This window comes from Panthera tigris, chromosome A2, assembly GCF_018350195.1.
Source record: "Panthera tigris isolate Pti1 chromosome A2, P.tigris_Pti1_mat1.1, whole genome shotgun sequence".
NCBI lineage: Eukaryota > Metazoa > Chordata > Mammalia > Carnivora > Felidae > Panthera > Panthera tigris.
Window position 1 is genome coordinate 11,859,652 of NC_056661.1, and position 18,243 is coordinate 11,877,894.

At 45.3% G+C, this 18,243-nt stretch overlaps 2 protein-coding genes across 2 annotated transcripts; both read right to left on the reverse strand.

Annotated features, from left to right (window-relative positions):
* Positions 1-4: 4 nt before the first annotated feature.
* On the reverse strand, positions 5-949 carry LOC102956301 (olfactory receptor 10H3-like). The gene has a single exon (XM_007088617.3). The coding sequence runs from the start codon at positions 932-934 to the stop codon at positions 5-7; it is 930 nt and encodes a 309-aa protein (XP_007088679.3). The 5' UTR covers positions 935-949.
* Positions 950-10,175: 9,226 nt separating this feature from the next.
* LOC102956577 (olfactory receptor 10H3-like) lies at positions 10,176-11,120 on the reverse strand. The gene has a single exon (XM_015540380.2). It carries the CDS (start codon positions 11,103-11,105, stop codon positions 10,176-10,178), a length of 930 nt encoding a protein of 309 aa, XP_015395866.2. The 5' UTR covers positions 11,106-11,120.
* Positions 11,121-18,243: the final 7,123 nt, after the last annotated feature.

Genomic DNA, 18,243 nt, shown 5'->3' on the forward strand with positions numbered 1-18,243 from the left:
AGTGTCAGGAGCTTAAGGGACTAAATTTTCTCTGGAAGCTTTTCTTTATGGCATTCTTGAGCTCCTTATTCCTGAGGCTGAAAATGATCGGGCTGAGAAAGGGGGTGAAGACTGTATAGGTGGTGGCCATCAGGGTGTTACTGTCCATAGAATGGGGGCCCTTGGGCTTGAGGTAGATAATGGAGGCAAAGCCGTAGTGCACAATGACCACCGTGAGGTGGGACACACACGTGGAGAAGGTCTTGTGCCTGCCCTCAGCAGAGGGGATCCGCAATATGGCGGCCACGATGAAGACATAGGAGAGGACGATGAGGAATAAACAGCCCATCAGAGCTGAGACACACACCAGGATCACACCCAAGGTGACGGAGGATGTCTCCTTCCCACAGGCCAACTTTAGAAGGGAAAGCACGTGGCAGGCAAAATGGTGGATCACATTAGACCCACAGAAGGTGAGGTGAAAAACTATCAGCGTCAACATTATCCCCATGACTGAGCCACCAACCCAGAACCAAGACACAAGGTGGGCACAGCCACGGGGGCTCATGAGCACATTGTAGCGCAGAGGGTGGCAGATGGCCACGTAGCGGTCGTAGCCCATGATCATGAGCAGGAAGGAGTGGGTGAAGCCAAACGTGAAGGAGAAAAACATCTGGCTGGCACAGGCCGCCCAGGTGATGGTGCGGTGGGTGAAGAGCATGTCAACCAGCATGCGAGGGGTGATGGCAACGGTGAACAGAATCTCGGAGGTGGACAGGGCGCACAGGAAGAGGTACATGGGCGTGTGCAGGCTGCGCTCGCTCCAGACTGTGGCCATGATGAGCAGGTTCCCCAGCAGCGTGAACAGGTACATGAGCAGGTACAGCAGGAAGAAAGCGGGCAGGAGATGCCGTGGGAAGGTGGAGAATCCCACGAGGATGAACTCAGTCACCATGCTATAGTTCTGACCAGGCACGGGTGCTGCGTCTGGTGAGATCAGAAAGGGAATGAGGGTGCGTAATTTATCCCATGAATAACAAAGATGATTCAGTGTCTAAAAACCTATCATGTGATCAGTCACAGGAATAAACTAAAATAAATATCATATAATTACATCAATTCAGACAGCAATCCTGGATTGCTAAAGTTCGATTACTGTTTATTATTTTAAAAATTAATATATAATTATCATAAAATATTGTATTATTTTAGATATACAGTATAATGATTGATATATGTACACATCTTAAAGATTTTTTAGAAGTTTCTTCTAAATATGAAATCAACTGGACTTTTCTTAGATAACTAAGAATATACACTACAAAACTAGCAAGAAGTGGGAGACAATAGATGCACTATTTTAGCATCAGGAACAAGCCAAGGTTACTCACTGTCTCTGCTGTTCATTAGCAGGGAAATGAAAGCCGGGAGCGGTGCTTGAGGAATTATAAAGAAAGAAGGAATATCAGGATTGGACGGAAAGAGACGTGATCATCTACCTAGAAAGGTACAAGAATGAAGGCAGAAAATATTTGAGCAAAGACAGAACACATGCTGTGGAAGACAGAGCAACTTCCCAAACTCATAGTGTTTCCCATAGAATTGCACCCATAATAATCACACACCAGATAGAATTTAAGGAAAAAGTAAGACAACATTGTCAATAGTGACACAAACTGTAAGGAGACAGCTCTCAAACAGTTTGGTCTCAAGATTTCTTTATGAAAAACAAAACCCGTGAGTCCCCCAGAGGGCTTTTGTTTGAGTGAGTTAGAAGTCTCCATTCTTACCATATTAGTAATTAAAACTGAGATTCTTTGAACATATTTAGTTCTAACACATTTTTAAAGTTTACTTACTATTTTGAGAGAGACAGAGACAGCATGAGTTGGGAGGGGCAGAGAGAGAGAGGGAGAGAAAGAGAATCCCAAGTAGGCTCTGTACACTGTCAGTGCAAGGCCCACGAGGGCTTAGAACTCATGAAGCGGGAGATCATGACCTGAGCCAGAACCAGGAGTTGGATGCTTAACTGATTGAGCCACCCAGGATCTCAAAGTTCTTGACACATTTAAAGAATAATAATCAACCTTTGGTTCAAACTAAGGAAAGTAACCATATTTTAAAAACCCATTTAATGACGGAGCACCTGGGTGGCTCAGTCAGTTAAGTGTCTGGCTTCAGCTCAGGTCATTATCTCATGGTTCGTGAGTTCGAGTCCTGCATTGGGCTCTGTGCTGACAGCTCAGAGCCTGGAGCCTGCTTCAGATACTGTGTCTCCTCCTCTCTCTTTGCCCCTCCTCTGCTTGTGCTCTGGTTCTCTCTCTCTCTCTCTCTCAAAAATGAATAAAGATTAAAAAAAACCCTCATTTAATGAGAAGTGTGGCTTTGTTTTAAATTTTAGCAAATTTGTCCAGTGCTGGCTAGATGGCATAGAAGATGATGCTGGTATCCTCGTCGTTCAGCCTGTGGCAATATGTTCTTAATTTGAAGCATATGATGAGAATATATCCTCACCTTCACTGGAAGAGTGAGGACTTGGTGGTCCCCCAGAATGTGTCTCTGGGACCCCAGGGCCCTCATATCATACTTTGAAAACCTCTGTTATGAAATATCTAGGAATTAATCACACACATGCAGTACTTCCAAGGACAGACACTGTAACTCCTGAGATATCTATATATGGCTATATAAGATTATACATATATAAAATATATACAGCGGAATATGACTCAACCATAAAAACAGGCTGAAATCTTTCCATTTGCAACAACATGGATGGGATTATACTAAGTGAATACCATATAATAAGGGTATTATACTAAGTGAATAAGCCAGTCAGAGAAAAACAAATAGCATATGATTTCACTCATATGTGGAATTTAAGAAACAAAAAAAAAATTGAGAAGTGGAAGAGGGAGAGAGACAGAGAGAGAGAGGCAAACCAAGGAAGAGACTCTTAACTATAGACAACCAACTGATGGTTACCAGAGGACATGGAGTGGGGGGCTGGGTGAATTAGGTGATGGGGATGAAGGAGTGCACTTGCTGTGATGAGCACCAGGTGATGTACAGAAGGGCTGAATCACTGTATTGTACACCTGAAACTAATATTACATGTATGTTAATGGGAATTTAAATAAAAACTTCAAAAACAGATGAAATGTATGTATGCATTCTATATAAATAAATTAATTAATACACACACACACACACACACACACAAAGGAGCATTTGAATTTCATCAGCATATCTTCTATGAGTGCTGATGCCATTCTCATTAAATATATTTTAACTGCTTGGAAAAAGAAACAGACATGAAAACTTCCACAAAGATTTTGTTCAACAAAGGATATCCAGGATACATGAACAGGCAGATGGAAAATTGGGAAAAGAGCCTTTGCATTTTCCAAAATTGATGAGGGAATACTGTCTAGAGTAAATAAGAAACCAGCACATTAAGAAGTAGAGACTCCTTGGGGCGCCTGGGTGGCTCAGTCGGTTGGGCGGCCGATTTCGGCTCAGGTCATGATCTCCCAGTCCGTGAGTTCGAGCCCCGCGTCGGGCTCTGTGCTGACAGCTCAGAGCCTGCAGCCTGTTTCAGATTCTGTGTCTCCCTCTCTCTGACCCTCCCCCGTTAATGCTCTGTCTCTCTCTGTCTCAAAAATAAATAAACGTTAAAAAAAAATTTAAAAAAAGAAGTAGAGACTCCGTACAGAAACGAGTCCAGGACATGAGCAGAGAACCCACAGAAGGGGTTACACAGGCAAGTGAACAGATGGTTTCAAGACAAGGAAAGGGAAGGGGAAAACGACCCTGAGATTTCCCTGTACACCTATTCATTTCCCCAGATTAGGAAGTGCCCAGTGCCCACAGCTATACGGGGAGGGAGCCATCCCGCAGCCTGCGGGTGAGAACCGACAATGGAGAAGTGCAACCTTCACCTGCACCTGAACCTCTGTCTCCATGGCGCACACCTACCTGGACGGAGCATGTGGGATGAAGCCCCGCTTGTAGTGCGGGAATGCACAAGCCTGCTTGGGAACCGTAACTGGGAAGGGGGCAGGTCCCACGGGCCGGATGCAAACCCTGGAGCCCCAGCCAGGAGTTCCATGCACACACAGCAGCATAAATGAAGCCGTAAAATGACAGAGTGAATGAGGCAAAAGGCAGCTCAACTCTCCAGCATAATTGCATTTGGGCGCATTAAAAACAGAGCACCTGACACTATTCTGTGGGATGCTGGAACGCTGTATACACGCCACTGTCCACTGCTCCAAACCCACAGGCTGCAACACAGACAGTGAGCCCTAGTGTAAATGTGGGCGGAGTTACTATAACGTGTCCTGATTGGTTCACCAGTGGAACAAACGCCCCACACGAATACCAGATTGTACAACGTTTAGCAGCATCCCTGGCCTCAACCCTCCAGATGCCGGTAGCATCCCTCCCTCCCCATGAGCTGTGACAACAAAAGGGCCTCCGGGCATGTGCAAATATTTCAGGGGGACAGGATCAGTCCCAATCAACAATAGTGACCTAGAAGCTGCCAAGGTCACTAGGCTGAGTGAGGAACCCAGGACCCAGCAGGGGCAACCCGAGAAAAGTCCCACCAGCTCCCAAGGCTAAGAGCCTGTCTTACCACCTTTCTCCCCAGTCCTGTTCCCACCCCCAACTGGGGCTTGCTCCCCACAACTGCCTAAATATTGCCACCTACCCTGTCCCTCCTGGTCCCCTCGTGCTGGGCTGCCTCTTCCAGGAAGCAGCCAGCAGGGGAGGACAGAAGACGCTCTCTTGGGTTATTCTGTCAGCAGCACACAAGGGCAGGTGTGGGGCCAGACCTCTGGGCTCCTGGACTGATGCTGTGTGCTTTATCCCTGCTGCAGCTTCCCAGCAGGCTGTTCCCCAGGGCCTCCTCAGGGTCTGGAGTGGCCAAGAGGATCATCAGAGGATCTCTGGGGATGTGCAGCCCCTACTCCTTCCTCCAACTCCCCAACACAACCAAGACTCCCTGCTGTCTCTGTCTGCCCTGAGAGCCCCAGTCCCTGCTGAGGACTAGGAGCTCCCAGTCTTGGGGGAAACAGGGCTGGAGTAGATGCCCTCAATCCCTTAGGGTCAAGGAAGAGTCAGAGGGAAAGCAGGAGCTGGTGCAGCCCACAGTGGGAATCCAGAGCTCTGCTCTGGGGTCAGGGCAGCTGGAGGGTGTCCCAGAATAAGGGTAATTTAGAGCTGGGTCTTGGGGACTGATTTCCTTTGGTCAATAGAAGTTTTCAGGGTCTCCTGGTCACACTGGATAGCCCCACCTCCCCCCACTGGTCAAGTGCTACCCTATCCCTGTTGTCCTGGTGATCTGAGCCAGAACATCTGCATTAGTACGTGCATCCTTGGGCTATAGTAACACATTTGGTCTTTGTCCACTTCATGACACAGCTCCTAAAGCCCTTGTCTCAGGAGTGATGATACTGGATTTTGCATGCTAAGGAGATGCGTGGTGGTTGGGGGCCCCTGGGTAGTCTAGGAAGGAGGCTGCTCCCCTGAACGGCCAAGGTGAGATCAGAGAACTGGGACTTCCAGGTGGGGAGAGGGGCTATGGATTGATATTCAATCTCCAAGGACCAATGATTTAATCAATCATGTCTGTGTAACAAAACCTCCACAAAAACTCCCTAAGCAATGGGAATCAGAGACCTTCCCATTTGTGAACACGTGGAGGTGCTAGGAGGGTGGCGTGTCCGGAGAGGGCATGGAAGGTCCTCGGTCCTTCCTCCACACCTTGCCTGATGCACCTGTTTCACCTGGCTGTTCCTGACTTGTGTCTTTTATAGTAAACTGGGAAGAGTGAGTGTTGCATTTTCCTGATTTCTGTGAGTCATTCCAGCAAAGTATCCAAAATGAAAGGGGGGAATTTAGAAACCCCAACTGTGAAGTCCCACCAGACAAAAGTGCAGGTACCCTGAACACTGAAAACTTGTCACTGGCATCTCCAGGTAGTTCGTGTCAGAAGTGAACTGAATTATGGGACTGCAAGTTGGTGTCTGGGAAGTTGAAGAATTGTTCATTGTTGTGGGAAGAACTCACCCATTTGGTCTTAAGTGTTAGGTGTAGAAACAGCTCACTTCCTGTGTCCTTGTGTCCAATCAGCAACACTGTCCATTCTGCCTCTGAAATCAACCTCCAGTCTGCCACTCGACCCAGTGCAGGATGCCCACGCGCACCTCTGCCCATCTCTTCCTGCGTCTGCCCACCCCACCGGCCCTCAGCAGCCTGCTTCCCTCACAGCAGCCAGAGGAGCTCCCTACAAACAGGAATCTGACCATGGTGCATGGGCTTAAAATGTACCACTTGAATGCTACCTCACACCTGTCAGAATGCCTAGAATTAACAACTCAGGAAATAACAGATGTTTGTGAGGATGCAGAGAAAGGAGAACACTTTTGCGTTGTTGGCGGGAATGCAAACTGGGGCAGCCACTGTGGAAAACAATATGGAGGCTCCTCAAAAAATTAAACATAGAACTGCCCTATGACCCAGCAATTGCACTAGTAGGTATTTATCCAAAGGATACAAAAATGTGGATTCGAAGGGGTATATGCACCCCAAATTTATAGCAGCACTATCAGCCTCAGTCAAACTACAGAAAGAGTCCAAATGCCCATAGACTGATGAGTGGATAAAGAAGATTTGTATATGTATACATTGGAATAATAGCGATGAAAAAGAATGAAATCTTACCATTTGCAACAATGTGGATGGAACTAGAGTGCACAGTAAAACTTTTGACTATGAGTACCTTGTTCTGCAAGTGCTCTATAAGGCGAGCAAACATTTCTAATAAATTAAAAAATTATCATGTTTATTTTTGAGAGAGACAGACCAGCATGAATGGGAGAGGAGCAGAGAAAGAGAAGACACAGAATTCGAAGCAGGCTCCGGGCTCTGAGCCATAAGTACAGAGCCCAATGTGGGGCTTGAACTCATGAACCATGAGATTATTATGACCCGAGCCGAAGTTGGATGTTTAACTGACTGAGCCACCCAGGCACCCCTCTAATAAATTGCAACTTGATAAATGAGCAATGTCTTGCAATACGGGTGGGATGTGACTCCAGATGTCACATGATCACAACTGAGCCAATGGTTCCTCTCTCTCTCCTGCTGTAGGATTGTGGGTGATCATCTCCCATGCTCGGTCTCAGGCTGTAGTATTTGGCAGAAATCAGTGATTTTTCAGAATGTTTGAAGATGCCCACAATGGGCACTGGTGTATTTTTTGTCACTTCAAAGCACCCATGGACAGTCCTTTGCTTCTCCATACAAGAGGAAGCTCAGGAATGCTTTGCTTCATTCTAGGTCAGGCTGCCTGCAGATTGAGGCCTTTTCCTTTGCCGCCTTATTGTCAGTTTACATTAAATACAATATATGACAAGAGTTTATTAATACTGTGCTGTAGTCAACATCCATGCAAGTGTATACAATTGCCTCCATGCAGAAAAAGATTCCACTGAGCCAATAGATAGCAGTGATTCCATTAGTGATCGTGAAAGTCGTCCAACACAATAACCCTCCTCTCTCTTGTCTCCTTCACACCAGCCATGAAGGTTTTCAAAGGTAAGTGCAGGTTAGTTTGTTTATTTTTCTTTATATTTTATATTTCCTTTATTATTTTGTATTATATTACAGTATTGTAATCATTTTTATATAAATATTTTGGGGTTGCAGAACAAATCATCTGAGTTTCCATTATTTCTTACAGGGAAATTTGCTTTGATAGACAAGTGCTTTGGATTACAAGCGTGTTTCCAGAACGAATTATGCTCACAATCCAAGGTTTACTGTATTATGCTAAGTGAAATAAGTCTGTCAGAGAAAAAGGAATATCATATGATTTCACTTATATGCAGAATTTAAGAAACAAAACAGATGAACATAGGGGAAGGAAAGGAAAAATAAGATAAAAACAGGGAGGGAGGCAAACCATAAGAGACCTAAATGCAGAGAACAAACTGAAGGATGCTGGAGGGGGGGTGGGTGGGCAGATGGGCACTTGCTGGGATGAGCGCTGGGTGTTGTATGTAAGTAACGAATCACTAAATTCTACTCCTGAATCCAAAACACTATATGTTAACTAACTTGAATTTGATTAAAAATTTTTTCTACTTGGTACAACCACTTTGGTAAACTTTTTGTCAACATCTATTCAACCTGAACATAGTATCCCCTATGACTTGGCCTTTACACTTCTAGCTACAGACTCAACACAACACATAAGTGTTAATCCACTAAAGGACATGTAGTCGATGTCATAAGAACACCATTTGTAGGATCCCCAAATGGAAATGTCTATGCATTTGTTCACATAATGGAATACCACACAGCTCTTTTGTGTATGTATTTTAAGAGTATTTAGAGCTCCCCATTGCCCTTGGAACAAACTCCCTAAGTGGACACCATGGTCTCACATGCTCTTGCCCTACCCACATATCTACATCTCATTCCAGCACCCTCTTAGTGACTCCCAACTCTCCCTGGTGAACTGAACATACCAATGTCCCCAAATGCACCATAGATAAGGACATCTTGATGGGGAGGGGTGGCATTAGTTAGTAAACCAATAATGAGTAAAATGATGAAAGGAATCCCAAAATTGCCATAGACGGTTTTTCCAAGCTCTCGTGGTCAGTGTTCATGAGAAAAAGTGTCTCATGAACTCCTCTGGAGTCCGTGTTTCCCTCTGGCTGTGTGAAAGGGGTGTGTGCCTAGGGCTGCACCTGCCCTCCTTCCCTAAAAGGGGTCTCTTCCTTCTAATGACAGCCTTCTCCTCCTGGTCACGACCTCACTTCTCTCTGTAGACACCTGAGAGAGGCGGGTTCCTATTCACCAACTGCACACACGTGCACATTGTAATAGATTCCTGCTTCCCCCCTTCAAGGTGGTGTAACCCAGGACAAATTCTCTATCAGATTTTCATTTTCTGTGTTTCAAAATTGTGAATAATAATAGAAGTGGGTCATATCTAAATGCGGAGAAATAATGATTTATTTTGAGACTTAGAAGAGTGAATGCATAGGAAACCCTTTCCACAACGTTTGGCAAATGGCAGGCACTCATATGCAACAGCCCTCCCTTGGTTTATTATTATAAAACACCTTCTGCCTGCAACCCAAATATCTGGCCACAGCTTAAGTAAGAAATTTACATTAACAGAAGACCCCCTCCTGGATGCTCAGACATATGATTTCCCAAACCCTATCATGGAAGTTAGACCTAAAGTTGCATGTGACCCCTTCCTTCACATGTTGTGTGACCTTCACCAACATTTCTCATCTGCCTAAAGGGGTACCCACACCCTTGACCTTTCTTTGTGCCATCTTGAGATAACACTGTGTCCTCCAACAGAGCCCGCAGATAGATGTAAGTACACAGGAATGAGAAATTGATGTTTTATTGAAAGTAATGTGGGGAAAAACAGAAAAGGATTTCCATAAGCAACACCTTTAAACATTCCGTATGTTCTTATCCAAGCACTGAACCGTCTCCTCCCCTCACTCTCTTCCCCTCCCTTCCTCCCACCCTCCCTCCCTCCCTCTTTCCCTTCACTTCTCATTCTGACATCCTTCACTCAACACCAATCAAGGTAGAAAGACTCCCTTAGGGTCTATCCTCTGCTACCCAGAAGGAACTATATACACTGTCAACCAACTTCTTGGAGAGAAAGAGTTTATTTACTTTTTGTACATTTTTATATTAAAGGGTATATAAAACACTGGACACATGCCTGAAAGAAAAGCTGATGGCATTTATTATTATGCATACTTTTGTTCAGCCTTATGGTGATTAAGGGAAAGTCTTTCCTTCCTTCTCCATTTGAGAAGAACCATGGGCATCAGTGCCCAGACACGTCCATGTGATGCCCCCCCCCAACTCATCCACAGGTACATAACACATTTGTAGACAGAAGTAATGGGATGGAGTTCATCACATGGGGTCTTGAACAGGAGATCATGATCTCTAGATCCTATGCAAGAGGGAGGCACACAAATTGGAGAAAAACAAATACCTAGCAGGTATCCAACACCTATAGATGCATTCAACAATACTTACTCAGTATTTTCTTATATAGAATCCCTACAACAGGCTTATGGAGATGGACTTTATCATCCCCAACCCTACTGTCATTTTCCTTACCACCAAACTGGCTTTCAGGAGCTGAGGGGAGTGAATTTTCTCTGGAAGCTTTTCTTTATGGCATTCTTGAGCTCCTTATTCCTGAGGCTGAAAATGATGGGACTGAGAAAGGGAGTGAAGACTGTATAGGTGGTGGCCATCAGGGTGTTACTGTCCATAGAATGGGGGCCCTTGGGCTTGAGGTAGATAATGGAGGCAAAGCTGTAGTGCACAATGACCACCGTGAGGTGGGACACACATGTGGAGAAGGTCTTGTGCCTCCCCTCAGCAGAGGGGATCCTCAATATGGCGGCCACGATGAAGACATAGGAGAGGACGATGAGGAATAAACAGCCCATCAGAGCTGAGACACATACCAGGATCACAGCCAAGGTGACGGAGGAATTCTCATTCCCACAGGCCAATTTCAAAAGAGAAAACACATGGCATAGAAAATGGTGGATTACATTAGACCCACAGAAGGTGAGGTGAAAAACTATCAGGGTCACCATCATCCCCATGACTGAGCCACCAGCCCAGGTCCAGGACACCAGACGGGCACAGCTACGGTTGCTCATGAGCACATTGTAGCGCAGGGGGTGGCAGATGGCCACGTAGCGGTCGTAGCCCATGATCATGAGCAGGAAGGAGTGGGTGAAGCCAAACGTGAAGGAGAAAAACATCTGGCTGGCACATGCCGCCCAGGTGATGGTGCGGTGGTTGAAGAGCATGTCAACCAGCATGCGAGGGGTGACGGCAACGGTGAACAGAATCTCGGAGGTGGACAGGGCGCACAGGAAGAGGTACATGGGCGTGTGCAGGCTGCGCTCGCTCCAGACTGTGGCCATGATGAGCAGGTTCCCCAGCAGCGTGAACAGGTACATGAGCAGGTACAGCAGGAAGAAGGTGGGCAGGAGATGCTGTGGGAAGTTAGAAAATCCCACGAGGATGAACTCAGTCACCATGCTATAGTTCTGACCAGGCACGGGTGCTGCATCTGGTGAGATCAGAAGAGGAATGAAGGTGACCATCATGACAATCATGAGTCTATACAACAATATATGAAATGGGGAGACTATAGACGCAGTATGTTAGGATTGGTAAAGTGACCCGGATACTCACTGGTTCTGCTGTTCTTTAGCATGGAACTGAAAGTCATGAGCGGTGCTATAAATAAGAAAAAGAAAGAAGGTATGTATGGATGGGAAGGAAAGAGACATGCTCCTTCACCCAGAAAAAGTAAAGAATGAAGACATAAGGTACCACAGCAATAGAGAGCACAGTCTGCAGAAGACAGGATCGGCTCGCAACACTCAGTATTTCTCACAGAATTACTCCAGCAGTAATCATTCAAAGCATAAGCTTTAAGCAAAACTAAGATAACATTCCCAACGGTGACACAAACTATAAAGACACGGCTCGCCAACATTGTGGTCTGGTGATTTCTTAACACTCAAGAAAATGTGAGACTCTGATGGGTTCCTGTTTGGGTGCAGTACAACTCTCCGTTTTCACCATATTAGAAGTTAACACCGAGATTCTTTGAAAATACTTATTATGCATACATTCAAAAGAATAGTCACCTGCTCAATGTCAATACAAGTGACATGTTTTTAGAAAGTAACTACATTTACAAAATTAACATTTGGTGAGAAGAGTTGCTGTTTTTTGTTTGTTTGTTTGTTTTTACATTTTAACAAACTTGGATGGGAAACAAATTGATGCTCATACCTGCCTCTTCATTCAGCCTGTGGCAACATGTTGTTTTAGTTGAAGCATATGATGAAAAATGGAAAAGTAAGGAACTGATGTTCCCCCAGAAAAGGTCTCCAGGACCCCAGGGTCCTCATATCACACTTTGAAAACTTTTGCTATAGAATATCTAGGAATTACTGAAACACATGCAATACATCCAAATTCAGAAATGTTAACCATTAGTAAAAATGTAGGAGGTGATCTGAATATATGGAGGGCAATCTACACTCTTGGATGGATGAGTGAATATGGTAATGATTACATCATCAGCACACCTACATTATGTCTACAGTGAGTCTACTGTACATTTGATAAAAGTTTCCTTAAGTTCCTTCTGAAAAATAAAGTCAGTGCAAAACCATACCAATCTTGCAAAAATCAGCCCTGACCAGGTACAAAAAGATTGAGATCATACCATGCATATTTTCAGATCACAATGCTAGGAACTCGAAATCAACCACAAGAAAAAATTTGGAAAGCCCTCAGATATATGGAGGTTAAAGAACATCCTTCTAAGGAATGAAAGGGTTAACCAGGAAATTAAAGAAGAAATTTAAAAACACATGGAAGCAGGGGAACCTGGGTGGCTCAGTTGGTTCAACATCGGACTTCGGCTCAGGTCATGATCTTGCAGTTCATGAGTTCAAGCCCTGCGTCAAGCTCTGTACTGACAGCTCAGAGCCTGGAGTCTGCTTCGGATTCTGTGTCTCCCTCTCTCTCTGCCCCTCCTCTGCTCACGCTCTGTCTCTCCCTCTTTCTCAAAAATAAATAAACATCAAAAAACTAAAAAACAATACATGGAAGCAAATGAAAATGAAAACACAACAGTCCAAGCCCTTTGGGATGCAGCAAAGACAATCCTAAGAGGAAAATACACTGGAATTCAGGCCTGTCTCAAGAAGCAAGAGAGGTCCCAAATACACAACTTAACCTTACACCTAAAGGAGCTAGAAAAGGAGCAGCAAATAAAGCCCAAAGCCAGGAGAAGAAGGGAAATAATAAAGATTAGAACAGAAATAAATGATATAGAATAAAAAAAAAAACAGTAGAACAGATCAATGAAACTAAGAGCTGGTTTTTTGAAAGAATAAGCAAAATTGATAAACTCCTAACCAGACTTCTCAAAAAGAAAATAGAGAGGACCCAAATAGATAAAATCAGAAATGAAAGAGGAGAGATCACAACCAACATCACAGGAATACAAACATATACGAGAATACTATGAAGAATTATATGCCAACAAGCTGGACAATCGGGAAGAAATGGACAAATTCTTAGAAACTCATGCACCACCAAAACTCAAACAGGAAGAAATAGAAAATATGAACAGGCCCATAGCCAGGAAAGAAATGGAATCAGTAATCAAAAATCTCCCCAAAAATAAGAGTCCTGGGGCAGATGGCTTCCCAGAGAATTCTACCAGAGATTTAAAGCAGAGTTAACACCTATTATTCTCACACTGTTCCAAAAAATAGAAATGGAAGGAAAGCTTCCAAATTCATTCTATGAATCCAGCATTACCTTGATTCCAAACCCAGACAAAGACCCTCCTAAAAAGGAGAATTACAGGCCAATATCCCTGATGAATCTGGATGCAGAAATTCTCAACAAGATACTAGCAAATCGAAGTCAACAGTACATTAAAAGAATTTTTCACCACAATCAAGTGGGATTTATTCCTGGGCTGCAGGCCTGGTTCAATATTCACAAATCAATCAATGTGATACACCACATTAATAAAAGAAAGGATAAGAACCCTATGATCTTTTAAATAGATGCAGAAAAAGCAGTTGACAAAATACAGCATTCTTTCTTGATAAAAACCCTCAAGAAAGCAGGAATAGAAGGAGCATCCCTTAACATCATAAAAGCCATATATGAAAAGCCCACAGCTAACATCATCCTCAGTGGAGAAAAACTGAGAGCTTTCCTCCTGAGATCAGGAACACAACACAGGTGTCCACTCTCACCACTGTTGTTCAACATAATGTTGGAAGTTCTAGCCTCAGCAATCAGGAAACAAAAGTAATAAAATCATCCAAATTGGCAGGAAGAGGTCAAACTTTCCCTCTTCGCAGATGAATGATACTCTACAAGGAAAATCCAAAAGACGCCACCAAAAAACTGCTAGAGCTGATACGTGAATTCAGCAAAGTTGCAGGATATAAAATCAATGTACAAACATTGGTTGTGTTTCTGTTCACCAATAATGAAGCAGCAGAAAGAGATATCAAGGAATCAGTGCCATTTACAATTGCACCATTAAAATGGATTAACTAGGAGAGAAATGCCCTGGCAGGTGGAGACACATAATGGACATTATACACATCATTGTCATCTTCAAGTGTGACCCTGGAGCAGCCACAGACACCGATCAAGTTGGCTGCACACCTCAGTAAGTACCCCAGTGTGATGCAAAACTTGATATATGATAAAGGTGGGACACAAATCAATGGAAAAAGATGGATTGTGTAAGAGTTTGTGGTGGGAAAATCCGTCCCGTTTAGAAGCAAAGTAAATGTGAATTTCTGCCTATAAACACATGCATGGGTGGAATCCAATTGGGTTTCTGACATAAATATGAAACATGATGCTATGAAGTTAATAGAAGAAGGTGGGGGAGAATAATTTTCTTGAACTAGGAGTGGGGATCTTCTTTTGTTTTGTGTTTGTTTTTGGTTTTGAGAGAGAGAGAGAGTGAGCAAGGGAGAGGGGAAAAGTCAGAGACAGAGAATCTGAAGCAGGCTCCAAGCTCAGTGTGGAGCTTGGCCGGGTCTTGATTCAATGGCCCTGGGATCATGTCCTGAGCTAAAATCAAAAGTTAGACACTCAGTCGACTGAGCTACCCAGGCACCCCAAGAAGGACTTTTTAAACTCCAGAAGCACAAACCTTACATGATTTTGAAAGACACAACGATATCAACAAGAAGCGTTTTTGTCCAACAGAAAATATTCTGGATCCAGTTAATGGAGACAGAAAGGTGAGAAAAATCATGTTCATTGTGCAAAAAGGACCAAGGAATACAATCTAGAATAAACAAGAAACCATTTACATCTACAACAAGCAAAAGCTCCATACAGAAATAAGCAGAGGGAAAAGGAAGAAAAATGAGCAAAGGTTTGAGCAGAGAACTTAGAGAGGGTGTAGCACAGGCAAATAAAAACATGCTAATAAGAAAAAAGAGAGAGAGGGACAGAGAGAGACAAAGAAAGGACAATGCAGTGGAAATTCAGTGTATATCTACTCAATGCCCCAAGTTAGAAACTCCCCAGTGTTGATCAGTTTTGGAGAGAACGCAACCCTCGTGTACAGCCTGTGAGAGCGCAGAATAGTGGAAATGAGGAGTTCACGTGCTCTGTGCCCCAGCACATGTGCTCCTGAACATCTATCGCGATTGCTCAAAGGCATTTACGGGGGAGCATGTCAGAGGGTGTTTCTGTAGCATTGCTTTTAGTGGGGAACTGGAAAGCCTGCTTGTCCATTCTTTGGAAGGGGGCAGGACCCATGGGCTGGATGCAAACCCTGCAGCCCCAGCCAGTTCGATGCACGCACAGCAGCATAAATGAAGCCATAAGATGTGTTGAATGAATGAAGCAAAAAGCAGACGAACGCTCCAGCATAATAACCTTTTGGCATATTAAAAATAGAGCAGCTGACACTATTCTGTAGGATGCTGTAATGGTGGATACATGCCATTATGCATCTGTCAGAATCCACAGAACCCACGACACAGACAGTGAACCCTAATGTATCCCGTGGGCTCTGGTTGTAGCCATATTGGCTCACCAACAGGATGGCTCACAACAATGTAGCCATATTGGCTCACCAACAGGAACAAATACACTATTCCAAGAGGTAAAAGAGGAAACCGTGTGAGGGAGAGAGGCAGTATGTGTTTTCCTGCAAACTTATAATTTTTGTATAAAATCAAAAAGCAAAAATTTTTCTATGAAATTTAAAAGGATACGAATAATTCACAGCACATATATGCCCAGAGAAGACAGTACGCATGTACAAGAGCACATGCAAATCAAAGCACATACCTTTAGTATGGGAGAAGGTTGTTGGCACTGGAGGGATCAGGTGGTTGAAAGGGAACGTGAGCAAAGTAAGAGAAGGACGTGATGAAAACCAATGCTTGTCAAGCGCAGCGACCCAGAAACGTCATTGACTCAAACCTCTGCACCTGACATCCACCATAAAACAAAACAAAAATGTTTTTATGAATAACTTGAGCCTCGATGCCGCCCACAGCTCCTGAAACCCTTGGATCTGGGGCAGGACTCAGCCATAATTGCACCCCCTGGTCTTACTGATGTGTTGTTCCGAAGGATCCCCCACAATAGGGGTCAGCCTGGAGCCTAGAGGACACGGAACCAGCAGGACAGGGAGGGACTTTCCCAGAGCGAGGAAGGCTGGGCTGGTGAGCTGGAAATAGTCTTCTGACCATGCAGCCTTCCCCCCTCCCCAGACCAGGAACCGAGACACCCGTGTCAGCCCCCTTCTGTGCCTCAACCCCCATCACTCAGCACCCTCTCCCCTGCTAAATAGCTGTCTGTGTGCTCTGCTCCTATCCATCTGCATGGCTCCACCTCCCTCCCTGCACTGCTCACTGCCCCAGGCCCCTCCTCTGCTCCCACTGCACTCTGGCTTCCAGAGAGAACTGTCTGAAACGCACCCCAGGTGTGCAGTCATCAGGGCCAGGGTTCAAGCCCCAGCTTTGGTGTGTGTGTCTGAGAAAGAACATTCTAGCCCTGAGCCTCCTCTCCCCAACTGAAAAATGGGAGTAAGCAGAGAACTATCTTCAGAAGGTCCAGAGGACTCATGGAAAAGGCTTCATGTTTACCTAACATGGGGGGTTATCCCTGATGCTGATATCTTTCCCTGTCCTCTGAGCTGCTTTCCTGTCATCAGTCTGTACCAGATGCACCAGTTGGTCACATTCCAAACTCACGGCCTCTGTGGTGCCATTTGCACTAGGCTGAGTGAAGAGCCCAGGACCCAGCATGGGCACCCTGAGAAGCCCCCCTGGCAGGTGTCCAGAGCTAAGAATCTGTCTTACAACCCTTCAACCAGGCCCCGTTCCCATCCACTGTCTGAGTCTTGCTCCCAACAAACGTGCCATTATTGCCACCTACCCTGTCCCTTCTGGTGCACCTCTTGCTGGGCTGCCTCTTCCAGGAAGTAGCCAGCAGGGCAGGGAAGAAGACGCTCTCCTGTGTTACTCTGTCAGCAGCACACAGGGGCAGGTGTGGGGCCAGACCTCTGGGCTCCTGGAACTGATGCTCTGTGCTTTATCCCTGCTGCAGCTTCCCAGCAGGCTGTTCCCCAGGGCCTCCTCAGGGTCTGGAGTGGCCAAGAGGATCGTCAGAGGATCTCTGGGGATGTGCAGCCCCTACTCCTTCCTCCAACTCCCCAACACAACCAAGACTCCCTGCTGTCCCTGTCTGCCCTAAGCCCCAGTCCCTGCTGAGGACTAGGAGCTCCCAGTCTTGGGGGAAACAGGGCTGGAGTAGATGCCCTCAATCCCTTAGGGTCAGGGCAGGGTCAGAGGGAAAGCAGGAGCTGGTGCAGCCCACAGTGGGAATCCAGAGCTCCCTCCTGGGGTCAGGGCAGCTGGAGGGTGTCCCAAAATAAGGGTAATTTAGAGCTGGGTCTTGGGGACTGATTTCCTTTGGTCAATAGAAGTTTTCAGGGTCTCCTGGTCACACTGGATAGCCCCACCTCCCCCCACTGGTCAAGTGCTACCCTATCCCTGTTGTCCTGGTGATCTGAGCCAGAACATCTCCATTAGTACGTGCATCCTTGGGCTATAATAACACATTTGGTCTTTGTCCAATTCATGACACACAGCTCCTAAAGCCCTTGTCTCAGGAGTGATGATACTGGATTTTGCATGCTAAGGAGATGCGTGGTGGTTGGGGGCCCCTGGGTAGTCTAGGAAGGAGGCTGCTCCCCTGAACGGCCAAGGTGAGATCAGAGAGCTGGGACTTCCAGGTGGGGAGAGGGGCTATGGATTGATATTCAATCTCCAAGGACCAATGATTTAATCAATCATGTCTGTGTAACAAAACCTCCACAAAAACTTCCTAAGCAATGGGAATCAGAGACCTTCCCATTTGTGAACACGTGGAGGTGCTAGGAGGGTGGCGTGTCCGGAGAGGGCATGGAAGGTCCTCGGTCCTTCCTCCACACCTTGCCTGATGCACCTGTTTCACCTGGCTGTTCCTGACTTGTGTCTTTTATAGTAAACTGGGAAGAGTAAGTGTTGCATTTTCCTGATTTCTGTGAGTCATTCCAGCAAAGTATCCAAAATGAAAGGGGGAATTTAGAAACCCCAACTGTGA